General features: G+C 42.1%; 1 protein-coding gene across 1 annotated transcript; it reads left to right on the top strand.

Annotated features, from left to right (window-relative positions):
- Positions 1 to 12,399: 12,399 nt before the first annotated feature.
- Positions 12,400 to 21,125, top strand: CLBA1 (clathrin binding box of aftiphilin containing 1). Its single transcript, XM_081999813.1, has 5 exons — positions 12,400 to 12,933; positions 15,940 to 16,088; positions 17,597 to 17,726; positions 19,010 to 19,123; positions 20,631 to 21,125. The coding sequence occupies exons 1-5, from the start codon at positions 12,481 to 12,483 to the stop codon at positions 20,796 to 20,798; spliced, it is 1,014 nt and encodes a 337-aa protein (XP_081855939.1). The 5' UTR covers positions 12,400 to 12,480; the 3' UTR covers positions 20,799 to 21,125.
- Positions 21,126 to 22,929: the final 1,804 nt, after the last annotated feature.

The raw sequence follows: 22,929 nt of genomic DNA, 5'->3' as shown, positions 1-22,929 counted from the left end.
GAGGGACATCACTCTTTCAGCATCTTTTCATGAGATCAGTTCAGTGGATCCACAGCCCCAGCTGTTCTCCTGGAAAAGCCTTTTTCTCTCTCCCGTGACTGTGGAAAGAGCTTAGGGAAACAAGTCTTCCTTGTCTTAGCCTTACTAAATATCCCCCATACTGCTTACAGTAGGATTTACAACAGCTTAACTAAACAGATCTCAGGACTGATTAAAGTAAGTCCATGGAATTCAAGGCGCATGAATTTCCACAGTTTAACCACATCAGTTAGTTTTAATTTCTTGTCTTTTCTTGTCCCCTTTTGCAACATGTCTAAAGCAGCATTGCACAGCCCTACAGATTACGGGTTCTTCGAGCTGTTTCTGTTATATGAAGACAACTTGTAATGGGAGGGTTTCAGTAGAGAGCAGTGGAACAGCTCAGAAAGAATATTAACGTACTTCAAAGTGGTATTATGTAGCTGTGACAGCTAGAACAGCTTGGACATTTTACCCCATGCCTCTCGCAAGTCAGAAGATAAGAACACAATCCCCCGAAGGCAAAATATTGTCGTATTTCTTACTTAACATTCTGTATCCATGAAAAATGCCTTTCAAAATTACTCAAATAGTAGGAAAATAAACATTCAGTGTTCTTCAAACGTGTTTTCCTTAAAATGACTATTTTGCAACTTTATATATACACTGTGAATAATTTAGCATGATTAAACCGCTGCATATACACCTACTCTTTTAGCACTGTGAATCCACCTCAGAAATGTAAAATTCTGGATTAATTCATTCAAAAGCTCAGCTTGCAAGTCTATAAAATAACCTGATTCATTTTTATACTACAGAAAAATTGTTGTCATTAACTTGGGGAAAACCATTGGATCAGTTGGAACAATCAAAACTTGGTGTGAACTCATCATGTCATACAATTATTTCATATATGATGTCAGGGTAAATTGCTATTTAAGAATAGGGAAGAACATTTTAGTATGGACTTTGCAACTCTGTTTCCTGAGCTTAGTTATTACAAAATTGTGATAAATTTGGTAGAAAATCTGAGCAAATGAAAGAAGAGTTGTTAATGAAACACGCAGGCAGGCTTATTCCTCTGCACCAGCAGCTGAGACCTTAGGGAAGAGCTGCAACTCACAGTTATGGGAAAGGTGTGGACAAACATCAAAAACTATTAAGGTGCCACAACACTGGTAACAGTCTCTCATCTGCTTCCCATCTGCTTCACCCAAGGAAAAAACGCACTTGCTAACTCCGTAGGAAATGCATACAGGCTCAGCTCCCAGGGCTCAGCTGAAGGGAGGTAGCTCCTTCAGCCATGACGGTCCCCGTGTTCATGGAAGAGCTCTAAGAAAGATGCTTTACAATATGGTCCGTTGATGTCTGAAACTGCTTTAAATTACAATAGCAGCGGCCAGTTACACTTTGTGTGGTTTTATTCATACTGGTTCTAGAGTATACAACAGCTGGGAAGGTAACTGCCCATTCATGAAGAAAATTTAGGAAAATTGTATCCCCAGGTGTCTCCTTGTACAACATGTATGCTCCAGTCAGACACACTGTTCTCAAGTTTCTTGCTGAGCCTTGTTTCTTAGAGTGGCAGGGATTTCAGGGCATAGCCAGCAAACTGATCTCTAGAAAGCGCTGTTGTAAAATCATGGACTCTGTATCTTGTTGAAAAAGTCTCTTCAGTTCCTGGGAAAAGCATAGAGATGGAAAGGGGTATGGTGCTAGAACCAGTCTGCACTTCTGCACACACATCATTACTGCTAGTTGTAAGTGATTCAAGATTCTATCCCATGCTATAGATCAGACATTTGAAATCAGTAATTCGGTCTGGTTCGTTGAATGTTTAAATCCTTGCAGTAAACAAAGCCAAATTAGCTAAGACTCTGCAGATTTTTTAGAGAAGTAGCAAAAGGGTAAAAATAACAGCAAAACCATGATAGAACAGACAACTCTCTTACATAGAGTGCTCTGAATTGCAGACTGCTGGCGTGGCTGTCTGGGAATGAGGTGAAAATCATCAATTTTTTGGATGGACAGTTAAGCTCGAGAAGGGGAACAAGTGGCAGGTAATCATATTTTTATGCTCATGCCCATGGGCGAGAAAGGAAAGAACCTCTAGCAGCCCACCCGCAGTGTATACCAACACATGAGGGACACGGGGCATCGCTGAGGCACCTGGTGTCCTCGCACAGAGCTGGGTGAAACCTGGGCAACTTTCTGCACAAGGGGTGATCAACCAGCAGCCACATGCTACTTCCAAGCAGATGAAGCGCAGATCCTCTCCAGACTTATAGCTCATGTTCTGCTGGGTTAGCAAAATCCCCGGCTTGAGGGGGCAAATCAAACATGCGTGCTTAAATTGAACTAACCAGGCTGCCCAGCACCAAGCCAAGCCTTGTTCAGTTTATCAGTAGGATGGAGGGATATGGAGGGATGGATGCTCTTTGGTTGCCTGTGGCATAAGATTGGCAAATTTTGGCATGTGGCTCACAGGACAAGAGTGTTAGCCTCCCTCACCCGCACTGCCAGCTGAAAACAGATCTGAGCCTGCACTTCACAACACACTTGATCGCTACTAATAGTGGGCAACATGAACGTCATCTTCGCAAGAAAACATCCTGAGACTTACAGGGTGGACAGAAGGAGCCCAACCAACCACTTGGGTGTAGAGTGTGGTGTCAGGAGGGCCTGTTCCTCATCCCTGCTGCAAGAGGAGCAACAGTCAGCCTTGCCACCCACTTCCATGGCCATGGCACAAAGTGTTCACAGCAAAGCCGCAGTGCAGCTCAAGAACGGCCAGAGCGTAGCAATGGCTCAGCCACAGCTGAGCTCCCACTGCAATGGCTCTCTGGCTAAGCTGACATGTCCCTTGCCAGCACTCTGTCATTTTCAACCTGTGGAACCACCTCGGCTGCCTTTTCCTATACTAGAGGCTCTGCTTTGCTTCACTAACTTTAGAAGTGTGCATATGGACAGCATTTAAGCCTTATTCAACCATCTCCTTGAGCCATATTCCCAGATGCTCTCTGCGGCGTGCAGTTAATAAGAAGGCAGGTTTTAACCTCATTTTGTCTGTATTGCAAGTGTTGAACTAAATACAGCCATTTTTGAAAAGAAAAAACAGTTTAAACCCACAAGGTTAGAGCTAACGGCTGTTTGCTTCACTAACAGCCTTTCAAATACTCAGCAGTCCTGCAACGAGTTTTTCTAGACATAATTTGCCCCATTGGGTGAGTACGGAAAACAGGGTCTGTAACACACACACACTACACCAGCAGCCCCAGCTAATAATAAATGAGTGCCCTTCTATAAAATATTAAAAAATGGAAAATTATTATAAAGTGTGACCAAAATTCTCAAACAGAGGTTTTTTTAAAAATAAATTAGTGGTGTGTCTGTGCATCTAAAGTTTATATTTTGCTGTATTTTATTTTACACAAACTGTGTGCTTTAACATTGCCTGAATTGAACAGCCTTTTATTGCCACTGTTTCCTTTAATGTAAAATGTGTGACATAATTCTCATCGCTAATTGCAACCTTATGATAATATTCTGTAGAGTCCTGCTAGCCTTGTTTACAAGTGTAAGAAGCCTAGGCCAGCTGCTAATAGATGTGTGCTAACCATTTTCTGGGTTTTTTTTACCATAAATAGGAAGGAATGCAATCTAAATCTTAAAATGCAAGTCCTTGGGCATTTGGGGAGAGTTTGGATCTAGACCCAAACTTGGAATTTGCAGGCCTGACCCAGCTGCCGCAGCAGAGGTTCCCCACTTTTACGGCTGATTTATTTTGCTCTCAGAAACTTGACCCCAGCAATAGAGCAATATAAACCATTAAATAAAACACATGCTGCCCTCTTCCAGCTTTAGCTGTGATAGCGTCGTTAGCACGGGAGGAACTGGTTGGGTACTCTCGCCTGCCCTCTTTTGATCTTTTCCATAAATTATCTGGCCTTATGCTTATGGTGTTACACACTGGGGCTGGAGAGCAGCCTCCTCTCCCCACGCAGTTCCTGTCCGTTAGCTCTAACCTTGTGGGTTTAAACTGTTTTTTCTTTTCAAAAATGGCTGTATTTAGTTCAACACTTGCAATACAGACAAAATGAGGTTAAAACCTGCCTTCTTATTAACTGCACGCCGCAGAGAGCATCTGGGAATATGGCTCAAGGAGATGGTTGAATAAGGCTTAAATGCTGTCCATATGCACACTTCTAAAACATTTGTCGGAGTGTGGTACACACTGTATTTTTAGCTGTGATGGGAAGGGAGAGAGAAGCCGGGAGCACAGGCAGGATGTTCGCAGCACAGATGGGAGCCAAGGACTTGCTCCCGCAGCCCCTCAGGCAGCTTCGGCCTCACCCGCAGCCCAGCGCCGTCGAGTTACCGCGGCTTCACAAGCTGCCAGCTGTCCCCCGTGCCGCCGTAACGCCTTGCACATGTGTTCTCATCTCACCGGCCGTGAGACACACGTGTCCTGTCTTAAAGCTGAGCGAGAGATCCCAGGTAGCACGTTCCCACCTCCCAGGGGGAAGAGCGGGCGCAGTGAGGGCTTGAACGTTCAGCTGACGGTTTACTTTGGCTTCAGAACTTGTCACCTATTGTATTTGGCAGCTAAGCCCTTGCCTGTTGTCTGTACCACAGTCATACCGCTTTACCAGAGCGGTGGCACCGCCTGGCAGGAAAGGCAGATGACACCAAAACTCACACAAATTCTGCCTTTTTGCCATTTAATTTTTTATTTTCTTGCAAGGATGGCATGTATTTTTCATTCATGCTGCAGTGCTACACGTTGAGCAATAAAATGACATCTTGACTGGTAATTAATTTCATTTCACAGGATTTGGGACATAGACATATCCACCAGAGACTTGGTGTCTTCCTTCAGGGGCAGATAACTTAAACTACCTTTAATTCTGTTTCCCGCTGTGCAAGGTGGAGTGGTGATGTTTACCCCTGCGCAAAGTGCAGTAGTGACCACTACTCCACCTACCTTGGAGCCCTTGTGAAGCTCACTTGGAGAATGAAGAAGTAAGATCCTTGTAATGAAGAAAGATGCTAATTATTATGATTCAGTGTTCTTTCAAATGCTGCGTGAAGTGAGGACTCGAGTTTTTAAAAATATTTTTATGCTAATGCTTTATTTGATTTTTCTTCCTAGAGATTTGCTAAGTGTCAAGTGCTACATCTTAAAGTTGAAGCACAACACTTCTAATGGAGTGTCTGACCTTTCAACAACCTCACTGAACAGCACTGACGAAATTTCCAGGCAAGCTAATTAATACACTGGTACAGCACCAGCCGGGTGTACCTCTAGCAGCTTAACTCTCAGCCAAGGGGGTGAAATCCTCCTACCCTCCCCACACCCACATCTCACTAACAATAATGGATTTGGGACCTAATCAGGCATTAAAGCAGAGGATTAGTGAGCTGCAAACTGCAGCGATCGTGACTCAGTTTACAGTGCATGCAGGGGACTGGCAAAAATTACAAGGCATGCTTTCAGTAAATTAATGTCTATGTATCTGAAAAACCCATGTGGGCAGCGGAGACTGCTGGACTTATACTCAATATATGTATATGCCATTCATTTTGAATGATCAGCAGAAAAAGCAACACAGAAGAGTAGCTTAATGGGAAATGATAATAGAGGAAGGGGCAGGTATAGGTAGGTGACTGTGAAGCACCGAATGCAATTCAGCTGTGGTACCACACACTACTGCCATAGATTTAAACAACAACCTTTTTGAAGATGTGGAATATGTAGCATCCTTCTACACGCTCTAGCAGGTCCAGGGCGTGTAGGGCCCCCTTTCACCTGTGTTTGGAAGAGGTACCGTAAGGAGAAGATATGCTCCTAGTTTTTCTACTTTGACTACACTCTGGGCAAGGAGAGATTTACGTAGGAGAAGAAAACAGCAGTAAGAGAAGCAGAGTTGGAGGTTTCAGAGCTCAAGAGATGTGTAATTGTCTGCCTTGAGGATCCTTTCCTTGGCTGAGTCAGTCGTGAGAAGCAAGATCTTTAGATGGCCATTGGCTATACCTACAGTAGCAAATAATCTGGTTCAGTAAGACTGTCTCTGAGGACTGGACTCACACATCAATCACTGGAAGGTGCTGAACTCTCTCCTCCTCTGGCTCCTGCTGCAGACCTGCCTGCAGGATGTGAGTTTGGAGGGCAGCTTGGTGGCTCTGGAGAGAGACACTCTTGTGGGGCCATGCCACCCCTCCAGGGCCTTTGTTTCCAAGTAGCCAGTCTGGCATCTGGAATAGCTGTCAGCCCTGCTGAATGAATGAAGGAGCCATTCTACCATATTCATTTTACACACACATTACAACGTTTGTTGCGTGGCTGTGAGGCAAAGTCATCCATTGTGGGTCAGGACTGGGCAGGCAGTTTCCGATCGTTGCTGATCGTTTCACGTAGCTGCTGTGTGAATGATTTCTCCTGCAGCTCATAGCCCCCCTGGAATTGCTTTTAGAGGTGTGCCAGCTCTCCTGGGCAGTGACAGTTATCACTTCCCAGCAGATCTAAGCCCAAAGCTGTAATTCCGTCAGAAGCTTTGTCTCCCCTGCCAAGCAACATGTATAGAAAAGCAGTACACTTACTGTGTTGGAAACAGCAGTATGCATACTGGGGTGCTGATGTCAGCTGTGGCGGGGAGGAGGTAAAAAAGATATCTTACAGTATGACCTCAAAGGGATCTTCTGTGGGATCCAAGAATAGGAACCCTGGAGCCATGTCAAAGCACTGTCATTTCTCTAGGTTTTCCACCATGGTGACAGAGTCCATGTGAGCAGCTGCTGTTGTGTTGTGTGCACGTAGTAGGTGTGTGTCTGCCATGCTCTCAGTGAAGTGTAATGGGACTTCAAGAGGATCACCCTTATTGTCCTGAAATCTGTGGACTATTGCTTGCCAGTGCTCTCATAGCCGGAACAGTCATGAGGTTAGCAACCTCCTGCTTCTGCCACCAAATTATTCTGCCACCCAGGAAACCTTTGTCCCTCTCATGGAATAACAAGCACTACCACTTCCATAAGGGGCCCAAATCACAAGTCTCTGAATTTTCAGGAGGTTAAAGGAAGAAGAGAGAACAGCTGGTAAATGGATAGCAGGAAAAAGATCTGATAAAAGAAATGAGGGGTTCAGCAAGTGAGATTGACAACAGAAGGGAAAGCAGATGAAGTCAGGAAAGGATTTTGAACTGGAGTGTCAGTGGGTGATGGAGCAGTGGCAAAGAGTTGAAGGCTGGCAGATGCTGGCAAATAAGAAGGTGCCTATGGCACTTGGCCCTTTACATATAGCACAAGAACCACTTCAGGATCTTGTGGGAACTCTGAATGGTTTGAGAGTCATCTTTTGGCACATGTGCTACATAACATGCTGGAGGATCTTAAAGTAGTGCAGCCCACATATGAGTTTGGAATATGGTGTTTCCATGAAGTGCCAGAGAGGAATGACATTTCATTGCCTTTCCCCAGAAGACACCTAGTTTGTGTTCCTCAAAATCACTCTGAGAACCAGACTAGCCATAGAAGCAAATGCAAGCTTTGCTTCGAAACCACACTACTGGGCTAGACAACAGCGCTAAAGGTAGCCACCAAACCCAGGGCATGTATGTCTCTTGCACTTTTAGCTTTTTTGAGAAGTGGACTACGGTTCCCTTATCTTCCATACCCGAGAGAAGAGAGGGACCTTAAAAGTGTATCTTACGTCTCTTGGCAAAGGGTATTATCTTTTTTATGGGTAGGTCTTTCTACACTGACAGCCCTTTAATGTAGGTGTCCTGGGAAATGGCTTTCTTGTGGTCAGCACATAAGCAGGTGGTCTAATACCTTTTCAGTGTAGTGTGTAGAGGGGATGAATTATTTCCCCTGCTCAAGACAGCTAACAGTATTGTTGTGTGCAGGGAAGAGAGACAAGGGAGAGCTGCCATCTGCTGTTGGAAAGATTCTGGTTCATCTTTTAGCCAAGGCACTGCTAACCGCTGCAAGTGACTCATGAATGCCAGTGACTCTCATCCACACTGTTTTAGCACCCAGAGCAATATTTCGCAGGGGGTCCAGGAAATCCACACCCCTTGGGCACTGAGGAGAAGTAAAGTTTGCTCTGAAGTGCTGCTGTTCTCATATGTAATGCAAGAAAAAGATGATGGATTTTACTGACCTTTCCAACCATCCGTATCAACAGAAAAGCAAAGCAAAGCTAAGCTGGAAGGTATGGCAAAAAACACTGTGCCACCAGGAGGGAGTTTAATGGAATAATCAATCACTTTTTCAAATTTAAGCCATAGCTAGTCAATTAAATCAGTGTTTAGACCGGATATCTACAATGTGTTTTCAAAAAGCTGAACACTCTCTATGGAAATGAAAGAATTGCTGGTGCCCCACACTTCTAAAATCTGGATACTTATGGTGAGGAAAAAATTATTAATCATCTACTGAAAGGCAGCTCATTTAATGAAAATTCACTTTGAGTCAATCAAAATTATTTATTGACTTCTGAAAACATGTTTACTCTTACTTTCTAAATGACATTTTAAGCCAGTTTAGCAAAATGTAACTTATTCTTCTTTACAAGAAAAGATATACAGATATTTAATATGAATTAAAGAAAATATTTCAGTCATTTAAATAGCAAGTTAATATTGTTTAATGCTTCAATTAAAAAAAAAAAAGAAAATTCTGCATACAAAGGTACTGCTTGTTTATATTTTTTTCCAAGAGAGAAACTAAAGAGAGAGAAAACCTACCATATCACCCTAGTCATTTACAGGGGAACAACACAACTCAATAATTCAGGACCAGATCTTTCACAAACAAATAAAAATTCATATTGCAGCAGTGTGGCGCTGATTTGCTCTGAAAGTAAATACTTTTCAGTTATTCTGTTGAGGGTTTTTTATTGCAAATTTATATTTTTCCAAAGGACAAAGTGAAAAAAAGAATAATTCTAGAGTATGTTTACTAAACTCAAATAATTTTCCAGTAGGAATAGTGGCAGGAGCACTAATAGCAGCTACAGATAAGCGTTCAGTCAACTCAGTTGTCTGCATTGGTGAATTTTTGAGTAGTGAGGTACTGCTTTAGTAGATGCATACATTTAAGTGTCTAAATATAAGCTTATAGTCCATATTTGAAGCTTTTGGCATATTTACCTTTTAAATAAAGACTGAGTTATTCTTAAAAAATAAAAGTGATAGTTCAAAAAGAAATTGTTGATTTAATGCAGTAATGATGGGATAAATCCCAAGGCCTGGTATATGTCAGGCATATGCAACCTATGCACCCCTTCCCCTCCAGATACAAAGCGTGGTATGGAGAGGAGCATCTCAGCATTTGTGCAGTCTGTTTGTAGCTTTTTCATTTGAGAGGACAAAGGTGAAAATGTAAAGCTGTGCAAAGCAATCTTGGTAGCTGAAAAAATGCTGAGCTCCCTTCAAAACGGGAAAGAGAGCTGGAACCCCTGAGGTCCCTGCAGCACAAACTTACTGCAGCGAAGGATGATGACACTATCCCAACAAGTGTCAGATGCTTTGGGGCTGAATCACAGTCTCGCTGAGCTTGTCAGATATCCACAGAGCTGCAGGCTGCCATGGGGTGGCCACGGAGGGTAAGAAATTGCTCCAAAGCAGAAAGAAAACAAATTAAAAAATCTTTCGGAGACGCACCAATAAAGTTTCTTTAGCTCTGCGTCTCGGCATTGCTCCTGAATTCAGCCTCTCGCCCTCAGATAAAGCACTACAGCCTGGAATGAGAGTCAGATGTGTGGGAGGGGAGCACATGTATCTGTGTCCAGCCCGGAAAACGTATGTACTGTAATGCCCGGAAAAAGCTTTTTACTTTGGGACTTGCTCCAGAAAACCTTTTTCCTTGCTTTTACAACTGCCCCCTGTTGCTTAGGACTGCCCAGATGTTTAACATAGTCCTGAGGACAGGGAGGCTGAGGAGTTTTCTTTGAGCTCTTCCCTCTGCCACCCAGATGTGGGAGCAGCCAGCCTCTGCCACGCCGCCTCCAGCCCGTGTCTCAGCTCCTCAGGAGGTGGGCGAGAAGAGATGGTCGCTCCAGGCTGTGGGGTGACCTGCCCACAGCAACTGGACCCACAGCTTCTGACTTTACCTGCTACAAGTGGAGCAAGTCCCAGCCTCAGCAGAGACAGGGGGACAACCAAACACCTCAGGGGCTAAAAGCAGGGAGAGAGGAGGAAGGAGATCATAAGAGACTGTCGTTGGACTATTCCTACCATTTTATCATGAGGCTATATTACTGGGCGGATTGTTACTTTTTTTTAAGTCCGATTCTTGGAATTTTATAATTTTGTGAGGATTTTAGCTATTCTCCAATTAAAACCAAACACAAAGCACCACCATCAAACTGTACATCCTTAGCTTGCCAGACTGCAGGAAGAAGCTGGGAAAATGCGAACACATTTTTCACGTCAAAATGTTAATATCTATCTTTTCCTGCAGGGCAGGCGTTGACATCTGGCTGTAAGAGGGCAGGGCAGCTCTAACCAGAGGGAGACACAGGTGAAGACAACTGCAATGACCAGGGCCCAGCGGCAAGGTCCGAGAACAGGCCAAGTACTTGTTAGACAGAGAATAAAGAGGACGGGTTCTCTGTCCGGGCGGCAGCCAGACGTGTCTGCGAGGCGGCTGAGGGAGGGCTGAGACTCCTCGGCCGCTTGCTGCTCCCCTGGGAGAGATGGAGGCTGGCCAGGCCCGCGGGGGATCGGGCCCGCCGCGGCTGAGAGGGGCTGCGGGCCCCACTGCGCCCCCGGCCGGTAACGGCCCATGGGCCCCGCCCCGGCCGGTGTCGGCGCACCTAGACCCCGCCCAGGCACACCTAGGCCCCGCCCATGGCGACCGGCTGGGGCGGCTCGGCCCGGGGCGCTGGCCGGGCGGCGGCGCGGGATCGGTGGTAAGGCTGTTTCCTCAGGGATGACGGGGCCTCGCGCTGCCCCAACGGCCGTAACGGCCAGCACTGCTCAGGCCCCGCGCCAGCCTCGCGGAGGCTCTGTGTCCCCCGCCCCAACCCCGTCCTGGCAGCGGGGAGAGCTGAGGCACGGCCGCGGCCTTCTGCTCCCCGAGGGCGGTGGAGCCAGGCAGCTGGCCGTGCGCCCCCCGCCTGCCGCCTCCCCGTCCCGGGAGCGCGGCGCCCCGCGGCGGGCAGGTGCCAGGGGCTCGGGCTGGCCGGGCCGGCGGTGGGAAGCACGCGTGGAGGAGTCTCCTCCCTCGGGTGAAGCGCTGCGGTCCCGGCTCGGTCGGGTCGGGGACGGGGACTGGGCCGCCGCCCGGCGGGGCTCGGCTCTGTCCGCGGGAGAGGGGGGGCCCGGCGGCGGCAGCCCCGCCGTGTCCACGGGCCTGGCTACCCCTCCGCGCCCCGCGGTCGCTCTCCGGAGCTCAGCGGCGCGGGCCGGGGCCAACCCTTCCCCCGGTCGGCGCCCGGCCGGTCCTGTGCCGTCTTCGGGGTGAACTTGAGGGGAAAAACCCCAAGATCTGGTCTGTCTGTTAAGCACAGAAAATAACCGAATAGCGGCCGGTCTTTCAGACAAAGTAGCTTCTTACCAAAACAGCTTGTCACTCGGAAAGGACATGGTTTAGGGGACATGGTGGTTCTGGATTAATGGTTGGACTTGATGATCTTAAAGGTCCTTTCCAACCTAGTGATTCTGTGATTCTGTGAAAAGCGCTTGAGGAGATCTGATTAATCTAAAATGATAAACACAGTTTTGCCTGTATAACTTACAGCTGCCAAACTGGACTTACTAAATCTGCCTTAATTGCTTAAATAGTTGGAAGCACCATATTTTTCACCGAATTAAACGGCCTCTTTGTAGCAGCAGCTCACATTCAGCTCTTCTGTAGTCTTTCGAACAGGGAAAGTCCGTGCAAACAAAAAGAGCACTGTTTGAGTATACACGAGATGGATGAAATAAATAGTTGTATATTTAATGTGTTGGATATTGTCTATAATTATTTTGGTTTCTCCTGTATAGTCAATCTGTACTCAGTATCCAAAAACTTCTGTTAAGTGATTTCTGAATATTGTTTGCTAATGTAATGGCTTTCTTGTGGTGTGGGCAGATAGTGAAGTGTAAATTTTAAATAATTTTGCCTATGGTGATTTTCAGTTGTATAATACTGGAATGTTTTTATTTTAACCTGAGCATTCTTTCTCCCACTTTATCAGCTATCTTTCTTTATTCCTACACAGCCCTTATCACAGAAGTATTAATTTATTTATAATTCTTCCTTTACAGGCTAATACCTTACACAGAAAGTGAGACTGAATGACATGCACGTGCTGATTACTGGAGGAGAGGCTGAAGGACATACTGTTTTGATTTAGCAGTGTTATTATTCTTTGGGGTGAAATGAAGAATTTGATTCTGTTTTGGAAATACTCAGATTTCTAACACAACTGAATGTTTTACAGTACAGATCTCAACAAATTAATTTTTCTTAAAGATGCAGAACCTGTCACTAGTAGAAAGTCGTACTAATACAGACACATCTCGTCGGATGTCTCTAAAAGACCTAGCAGTTGAAGTAGGTGGTTTGTCTCTCAGTGAAAGTGACTGTAATTTGAATGAAACGACAAATAATGAAGAAATTATTAACCTTGAAGTAATGCAGCAAAGCCTCCTTGTAGCAAATAGCAAAGGGAGGCATTGTGAGGTGTTTTCTGAGAGCAGTTTTAGTTCCTTAGAACCCAGCAGTTCCTGGGGTGATTTTGAAGGCTTCAGGGACTCCTTAGACAAATCAGAGAGATTTGGTCACAATCTTGAAGTTTTGGTGAAGTCAACAAAAACTTCTAGAGGTGATACGGACTTAAGCGGCGGACATTGCAGTGCTGGTCACTTTTGTTCTGAGCCATCTCTACGCAGTGGTATACAGGAGGCTTATAGCTCTTTCAATGAGGTATGTGTTAATAGCAAACCAAAGACCAGAAATGTTTGTGTTGCTGCTTCCTACATCTCAAGATTTGTATCTGAATGTCTTCTCTATAGAGGATAATGCTGTACAGGGAGAGAAACTGTCAAGCTCCTTTGCAACTAACTCAAGTGGAACAAAAGCAACTTTTTACAGTGCTTTACAAATACTGAAGCTATCCTGCTGGAGAGCCTTAAAGACTGTAATGTGCTACTTTGCTTCTAGACACTAGGAATCAGTAAGCACATAGAAACGATGAACCTTGCCCTGAAGCACACACAATCTAAAAGCTAGACAAGCATGAGCATAGGAAACAAAAAATAGGGAAGGTGGGTAACAAAAAAAGAGTGGACAAAAATTCTATGAGCTGCCTGCAAGCTTACTGAAGTAAAGCAACATAAAATTGAGTTAGAAATGGGGAAAAACAATAACTTTTGTTATTGAATATGCTGCCTGAATAATCCAACAGTCTGTTTAGAATATTGTAGAGGTATTACTAGGGAAAGCACAAAGATGCACGTGGGATAAGCTCTCCAGCGGTGATAGAGTGGAAGTCATGGGATACCTGGTTATTGGTGTGCATAAACAGAGAGTTTAAATTGTTTGTAATGCTGGAAATTGGGGACAAGAAGTCTTATGTTGAAAAAAGAGAGTATGTAATGACTGGAGCTGAAATAGAATATAGCAGATTGTTTGATTTCTTTCCAAAAACAGTAGTTCTTAATCTTACTGAAGCCTTTGCTTTACTTTTGCATTTGTTAAAGCAAAAGGAAATGTCCAGTCCAAGCTAAATAAGTTAACCTAGCCAAAAGTTTCAAGTTGTCCTTTCTTGTCTCAGGGTAGAGAAACAGCTGCAGAGCTGCTGGAGATTTCTTTCGGTGTAGAATGTACGTGTAGCTTGTCCTTCATCTTTGTGCTTTTTGTATTGTTTGTTTGAGATTAAAAACTCTTCAGGTTGGGGCTCTGTCTTCTGTGTGGTGAATAGAAAAAAGTCCAGGTAGGTTGAAAGGGACCTCTAGAGATTATCCGAGGCCAGAGGTCTGACCTTCAATATCTGATGCTTCAGTTAATTAAACATCATCAGTCTGGAGCAGAATCATGTATTTTGAGATGAAAACAATCACTAATTTTGTTGCAGTAGCTGGATATTTTGCCTACATGATTGAATAACCTTAAGGATTTTTCATGCGTTCTTTAAATACTGGCCTTTGTGAGAGGGACTTGTGTACTTGCTTAAGTGCTGGAGTATTCTGATATAATAGGATATAGAGGATTTAGTCAAAACGCACGGACGATAAATTGGTGCCTTCATATTTTTATAATCAGTACAACGTTACAAGGTAAACAGAAATATACCCAAATTTTATTTTAGAAGCAGCCACTGAAGTAGATAGTAATAAGAAAAATCTTGCATTTTTCATCTGGCCTGCCTAAACTATAAGCCAGTGACTTGTATGCATGTTGGAGTAACATTACAGGTTCTAAGAAAATGTTGCAAATTAGGCAGACCTGTGCTTCTTTTGAGTCATGCTCCAGTGGCTGTAATTTCTCCCTCGCCCCAAAGCCAAGAGCAGCTGCCTGACTTTTCCTTAGCTCCTGTCCCACTTAGGTTTTGGCACTTACTTGGAAGTTTGTTGTTTTTCCTTGACTGTGACTCTCCATGTATGCTTTAGCAAGCGTGCTTTCATAGTATTCTGCTTCTCGAACCTATTTCTCCTCTGTATAGTATCCCTGTTGTAAGTTAAATTTACTGAAATAATTTACACATCGATTTAAAGTATTATGACACTTTGGGCAAGATTCAAAGGATTTTACCCAGGAGACTTTGCATGTCACAGCACTCGCCCTTCAGGCCAGGCAGTTCAGCAAGGCCTTACTTCAGAAGGCAACAGCGAGGGACACAAACTGCGTTTCTAGAAGCATGCTCAGAAGTACAGAAGCCTTCTACCAGCTCTGTTGATTTTGCTCACTCATTAGATTAAATGCGTACTCTCTCGGTATTCACTGCACTTACCGGAGTTCAGTATAATGAAACTGTGGAAATATCTCAATTTATTTCAGCTGCGTGAATTGCAATTCAGCTGTCAAAATACAGAGTATCCATACTTATGTTTTTCAGATTAACTTGTTGATTGCTAGGCAAAGAAAACAAACTGACTGATTTCATTCTCTAGTTTTTACATGCCATTGCTGCTCCTGGATTGCAGCCCCTCTGCAGGGTGTTGAAGTCAATCAGTTGATTTAGAAAATTGCAGTAGTTCCTTCTTTGAAGGAATAAAAGGATGAAACTTCTGGACCAGATGGCATGATAACATCCCTTTAGGATAGAATGTAAATTATGCATGTTTTTCCTTGTATATGTATTTCTTAGTCTTCAGATAACCCTGTTACTTCCAGTAGGCCTGTTTGGATCACTCGTGGCCATGTTCAGTCCTCCAAACCTCCTCCTCATCACTGCTGGAGGAAGAACAAGTGTGTAAATCTGGTTCTGATTTTTAACATAGGCTGGAAAAAGTTTGGTGCAAATGCAAGCATATAGAGACATACTCACCTCAGTTTTTATGCAGGCTTACACACTGCAAATATTTATTGTTAACTATAGCGTTTAATAGTTATGTTACATTTGGCTGAAATAGGTGTGTTCGAGTACTAAGTTAGCAAAACAAGCTTTTGAGTTGATGTATACATCAGTTTTGACCTGGACTGAATTAGCTGAGTAGAAGGAGTCTTGAGTGCTAATAGGCAAACCATTCTGTGACTTAGTAGCTGGGAAGCTAGAGACTAAGGTTCATCCAAAGCTCTTGGACTCTTGCTTCTCCTCCTCTAATTCTAGGTAAATACTGAAAACACTGAACTATGGGCTCAGTCCCTCTGTGCCATTAATATTAGGACAAATTTTAAAAACAATCAATAATATAATCTCTAGAAAGAGTGTATGAACTGTGGGGATGGCCTGTATAACATATGTAATAAAATTCTGGTTTTTTTTCCTAGGCAAACCACAGCTATGAAGATATATTTAAGTTGGGCTTTCCAGAAGTCTTTGTATCACAGTCCAGAGAGAGCATAAGAAGCTTAGATCAAGTACTTGATACAAATAATGAAGATGTTGGGATTCCTGGGCTTACGAAGAATCAACTTTGGTAATGAGTTTCGATCAACAGTTTAAAAAAAAAAAAGTTCCTCAGCAATTACACTGTTTATTTCATCATTTAAAAATCAGTGGTACTTGCAGGTGAACTTAAAAATCTTTTCAATCACTGTGCTCTTCAGCATATAGATCTTACAAATTTTGTATTGTGTTGTTAAAGGAAATAGATTGTGGTTTAGCTATTGGAAAACAAGGAAGGGCATATATCAAAATTACAAATTCCTGCTGCTTAGGGTTTTTCCTGCTGTTGGTGTGCCTTCTTATGACTAAGCCTCTGGAATGCCAGAACACCCAACAGGCAGCCTGTTCTTCCTGTTTGCTTGTCGTTTCTTTACAACACATCTGACTTATTTCTCTATCATCTGAGTCAGGAGCATTGCTGCTGCTTCTGCTGACAAACCACTTTTTTTTTTTTCTTCTCCCTCCCCAGTTTTCCCAGGTGGTAACTTTTCATGCTTAACCAGATGTCCTTCAGAATCTGTCGTGCATCTGGCTTCTTTCCTGGGGTTATGTTAATAGCAATTAGTATCATTAATTTAGCTTTCTCTTAAGACAGCTGGAACACTTTTAGATTTGTTACAAGTTTTTGAAGGATCAGCAGCTTCTGAGCAATATTGCAGTTACTGAGCGGTATTGTAGTTATTTTTGCATACATCTGAGGCTTCGTATCTAGAACGCTGGGTCAGAGCATACTTTGGAAATATCATAAGAATCGCAAGAAATGTAGTTGAAACATTTAATGTGGCCATCCTTTCGGCAAGTTCCTTATATATGCATTATGTTTTAATCGGCCTCAAACTTGTGGAGAAAAACATGGAAAAAGGACTGCAATATTACAGTAGAGTACCAACTACAGACACAAAAAGCCCTGATATACTGTGGTGAGTAACTTAAGATCCATGATAATTGCATCCTGTACTAAGCAAAAAGCAACTGGATTTATATAGGATGAATGCAATGTAAGAACCCAAAGTACTTTGTAGAGGGAACCCTTTAATTCTCACTGAGTAGTGTGTGCCTTTGGCTTGTTTTATAGTACATACGTGTCCAGAGCAGATGCTGCTCACCCAGTTGAGCAACAGGCTGCTACAGTGGAGAAGCATGACTGATAGGAAGGAGAAAGGTTTGAGAGACAGAAAATGCAAAGTGCAGAATTTATAGGGCTGAACTTTACCCACATTTTGCAGAAGCGACTGAATAATGCAAGTTGTTGGCATCTAACAATCTCTGAAATACGCTTCTAATACACTGCTTATCTGAGAAGCCCAAACATACAGTTAAGTTGACTGTTTCTGTTAATTGTCATGCAAGCTTATTAGTACATTGGGTTGATGGTTTGAACGAATGTAGAAAGAGTTTTAAGATAAGTTGCTTTTTAGATCAAGGTAGGCTAGTACACACCTGTATGTAGTGAAAATAAGTAAGTTTTAAGTTCTGTACGTTTTCACTGGAAACTTTGTACACACACCTTAGAACCTCAGGTTTTGTTTTCTTTCCTAGCGTTAATTCTGGAAACATATGGAGAACACTTAGAGGCTTTGATAATACCCCCAGCTTAAGACATCCCTGGAGTAAATCTCATTGCCAAGAAAACCTCCTGAATGTTCTTGGAATAGATGCAAATCAAAAGGTAATTGAACAACAGTTTGCTAGTATGCCAGCATAAACACTTGGTTATGAATCTGATTTTCTGTAAGCTATACATGCAGATGCATGAGGAACTAGATCTGGGTGAGTCGTAAGTATTTTTACAGAGCGCCTTTTAAAATGATAGTCTATTATTTTTTCATCATTATGTGTAAGTAACTAGGAAGTTGTGCAGGATCATAATTTGATTGTCTTTACATTGAAGTCTCCACTACGTAGCACCCTGTTGCATTAGGTGGTACGTTCAGCTTTTGTATAGATGTAGAATTAGTTTGCAGATGTGTGTGTGGTAAAGTGGTTTTCTTTTTTGCTCAGATTATGGGAAAATGGTTAGCCTCTAATATTTTTCCATTAAGTGAAAATCAGATTTGAATTAGAGAAGCTGTTAATTACTGGATGTTTTTACTGTATATGAACTGAAAGTGTATTCCACTTCCCTTTTCCTAAGATTATTCTATCTGTTTTTGCAAGGCTTGACAGAGTAGTAGGTTTTAAACTGAATTGAGATCAAACCAACAGTATTGAAAGATCTCAAAAAGAAATGTCTCTGTTTAATCTCTTGTTTTGAGAAGATACAAGTATCAGGGATGGTTTAGTATTCAACTTCGTTATTTAGTTGGGATGAATTACTCACGTGGTTTTCAAAAGTAACTGTTTCAATTGATAATTTGGCTGCTGAAGCATGGGGAGGGTACTGCATTCAATTTGATTTTATGGATATATTTGACCTTTCATGCAAGTTATATACAAGCAGAATGACAGTGCTGAAGGTACAGGACCTATTCTGCACTTGAAAGTCACTTTTATAGATGGTCACTTAACAGGAGAGAATGGGAGACATTTCTCCAACACAGTTAAACTCCCCTTCAGTTCCTTTCTTGCCCATAGATACACCGGTGTTAAATCAATGCCAAGGCAGCTTAAACTTATGTCATTACTTATTTTCTGTTCCTGGAAAATTGTATTGCTTTTAACAATACTGTTGAAGATGTATTTCTCAGCTATTTTCTGGTGTAGGTTAAGGCTAATTTTAATTGGAAATGGCTTTTTTATCAATTTATTTTAAGTCACAGTTAGATTCATGTGTGTAGAACTTGTTTTGGCATAAAACTGTTTTAATGGAAGGGGGGCACATGGTAGATCAAAATACAGCTTCAGAAAGTAAAATTTAGTGGTTATTGTTATTTAAGGGAAACTACTCTTTAGGTTATATGGTTTGAGATCAGATAGAAATTTGTAAAGAAAATGTAAATTATGTTTTATTAGGGCTTTTCAGAGAGCCAGGATGACATTTTTGAGGAATCAAATGTTAAAGATAATGAGGACTTCCAATTTGATGGATTCAGTATTAATGACTGCAAAGCACTGATCCAGACCAAGGTAAGAATTGCTCTGAAAGTAAGGCCTTCAGAAAACCACAGAGTGTATTTTACATGTTCCTCTGTGCTGTAGCCAGCTGTGCTAGCATATGTCCTAATGTAATTGTTTGGTCCTGATACAATTGTTTGGATGCGGAGTTGTTTTTTGCTCTTTGAAACCTATCTGACAGCTTTAGAAAAGGTACAATATAATGTACCAAATGCAAAGCATTTGGTAGGAATAATAATGGATAAAGAATAATGTGGGAAATACTGAAATATAAGGTTAGTCATTACATAAGCTGGACTTTAGGCCAAATGATTTATTGGTTGAAAGAGAGCAGTGATACATAAAATGTAGTCAGGATGCTCTGATGGCAAAGGAAGATTAGTGTGTCTGTAGAAGGATCAACACATCGATTGCAGAGAATGATGATTGTAACTCAGTCCTAAAATATATGGTAAGGGAGACATTAGAAGCAAAGCTGGTAGAGAAGAAATTGCATTCAAACTTGTATTTCAGATACTCAGAATGATTCAGATTTGGTTTGTTCCCTGCAGGAGAAAACAGGAGTTACTTAAGGAGGAAGGCAGAATTGATGATGTTATAATTACAAGGATTTGAGAACATTACTGTTTTTAAGCTGTGTTACAAAACACACAGAGAAATGAAATTGAAATACTTTGTTGTTAGCGCATTTATGTCTTTGGTCAAACAGGCCTTAATAAGCTCTGTTTTGTGTGTTGGGTTTTTTTTCTTGCTAAAGCAATGCAAGTTGGAATGAAAATTTCCCATTGCTTTAAAAAAATTAGTCACATTCTGTTTTTAATGAAGTATTTTGAATGAATATTCTTAACCAAAGGTCCCTTCCTCAGTGGAGAATAAACTGGAGCAACTGTTGTTGCTGTGGAGATGCATAGTTTGAGGCACACTTTCATTGCTCTGTTTTATTCTATTTACTGCATTGGACAATGAAGATGTATAACCATTCGGGAAACCTTGTGCATAAGAGATGTTAGGCTGGAGAATTCTGAAAGAAAACCAGAAGAGACTGTCTGGCTTAGTCCTTCATAATTCAGTTCTGCTTTCTTCAATGAGTACATGAGGGTGGGATCACAGTAGCTGACACATACTGGGAAATGTGTAAAATAGAGGCAGGGTTTAGGCAAAGGAGAAGTGGTTCAAGGTAGATGAAGAAGGAGTAAAAGTAAAAAGAATCATGATACAAAGTTAAGGTAAATGGATGGTATTTTTCTGGAGTAGCCTCTGAAGGGAAAAAACAAGCCCTGCAGCTTGGTGTCTCAAAGTAAAGCTCATTAGGAAATGTATGTTGCCATTTCTAATTTGTAAGTAAGTTAAGTCATATAGTGGGATGTCTTCCATTTATCTTCCTAATTATGTCTTTTTTTTTTCCCCTTCTACTAATTTTATTTTTATGAAATATAAGTAAAAATTAGATTGAAATATGCTAAGTGATTAACTTACTACAGGGTGAAAAAAACTAACTTAGTTTTTCTTTTTCACTCAGCTTTCTGTATCACCAGATTCCAGACATGGTCATCTTTTCACCTGTAATCTCTTTTTAAAAACCACATCGTCAAATGGAAACATGCAATATATAACAATCCCAAGGAAGAAGCACATTTTTACTACACACAACCTAAAAATGAAATTTTTCAGTAGTGATGTTTGTTGAACCAGATGCACTTTTAAATCTTTTTTTTTTCTTTTTGAACTGAATGCATTTTACCTTTCATTTTGTTAATGGCTTGGTACTATAGACTGCATACATTCTTTAGGAAACTGACATATTACTATCTGTGAAGTACCTAAAGCCATGTTATTAGAAGGTATTTATCCTATTAAGTTGTGAAGTCAAAGGTGTCATTTTGTCCTGCTAAGTTTTGCTGTAGAGTCACATCTCTTACAGTAAATCCAGCTGCAGTCACACTTGAAAGATACTCTGGTGGACTACTCTCCTGGACTACTGACCTTTCACACCTTAATGCCTCTTCGATCAAAACCCTTGTTTCCCTGCCAAAATCTAAGCACACCTCAGGTGTGTTGTAAAGTGTGCCTTGTCACCATCTCTCCTCATATCTGGTCCAGTTTGGATCAGCTGAGATCTGTTGCTTTGCCACTGTGGAACATAATGAGAGGAACCTTCTACATCTAGTGGCTTTCACTGGAGTTTAGGAAAATTGTTTTAACTTCTGTCTGATAAAGCCTCCTGTGGTGATATGGATAGTCAGTGAAACATTTTGTTCTGGCACTGGTTTCGAACTGAGGTAAATCACCCCTTTGAAGCTGATTGTAACATGACTTCTTGGATTCATTCAGCTACCAAACACTTACACCAACGTATAACCACTCTCGTTAAAGCTTAACAGCGGTGTAGGTCAGGACTTGCACTGCACAATGCTGTAAACTGCTGCCCTTTTAAAATTTTATAGTGACTATAGACTATCCTACCCATCTTCCTGCATGGCTTGAGTGCCAGAGGAGGTGCACTTCACTCTCATTCATAGAATACATGGTGCTTCCTGGCCAACTGCAACAGCTTTATTTATTCATTGGTAATAACTTTTACACAAGTTACTAATCCATTTGCTGCTTTGGCCATTCTGAATATAAGAATTTTATATGGCTTTTTATTTTAAAGAGTTGCTAAGCACTGCAACTGATATTTTGTGTGTTAAAAGCAGGGAACAAGCTTGGATATTCCAAAACTAAAAGTCAGTTGTTTATTTAATGATGTACCTCTTCTCTTTTTAGAATTAAAAATACTATAAAGCACTGGCAGACTCCAACCCTTAATCTAGTAAACTGTTCAGCAGTGAAATTACAATTGTTATAATAACTTAGAACTTCAGTAAAGTTTGTGATACCTCAGTGTTACTAGCATAGGATGAACTGTGTGTTGGTTACTCAGTAAATGGCAACAGGCCATTTGGAAAAGAGATACTTTCAAATAGCAATCTCAGCAGCTTCCCTGGGCCTAGAGGGAGTTCTGCAGGGCCAGACTGAAAACTCCATGTGGATACAAGAGCAGGGTTAACTTTTTCACTTAACACTGGATTTGAATTTGTTTTCAATTATTTCCCTTGTCTTTCAGAGCACGTAAACATGTATTAAATAGATGGTAGTCATAAACTGACAAAGTAGTAAATTGCCAATAAATGATGAAGGGATAGTTGAGGTTGGTAATGAACATTATCAAAATCAATTATAAGAATAAAATCCCATTTTTATGCTTTCAGACGAGTGGGGCCCTGCAGAGGGGCTTGAGGGGGCAATCTGTAGCATGTATGGCACCGGCTGATGCACCAGGCCCCGGAGGCCCTCTTTTCTTCTGGGCTTTCAAATTTGCCTTTGCTTTTGCCAACACCAGATGAATGCACTGAAGAATGTTGTGTGCTGTTACCCCAGGAGAAGGGTGAATACATCACCTTGCTCTCATAGTAGCAGGTTTTACTGCCCTGTCCCAGGTACAGGTTGGGGGAAAAAAAAAGGTTTCAGCCCTTTATGGTTCAGTGGGGAAAAAACTACTGGGGTTCCAAAGGTGATGGGCTCCACATCTCAGGTTTTTCTTTCTTGGACAGATGCTTTGGGCTGCCTGAGCCTTACTGCCTGTGAACGTGGGCTGCGCGAGACAGTGGAGAGACCTTTGACTCTTGTCATCAGTCTGAGGTGAACAAGTTCATCTCTTCAAAGAAAAAGAGTAGCAGATCTGAAATGAGTAATTCAATTCAGCCTCAAGGTTGTGGAGTCCTGGCAGCCCTCCAGCCCTCATCAGAATTGGGACACAATCTGCTTATTTGGGGGTA

The sequence above is a fragment of the Phaethon aethereus genome (genome assembly GCF_964289735.1).
Source record: "Phaethon aethereus genome assembly, chromosome: 5".
Lineage (NCBI taxonomy): Eukaryota > Metazoa > Chordata > Aves > Phaethontiformes > Phaethontidae > Phaethon > Phaethon aethereus.
The sequence above is the reverse complement of the archived record's forward strand: the minus strand, read 5'-3'. Positions and strand labels throughout refer to the sequence as shown.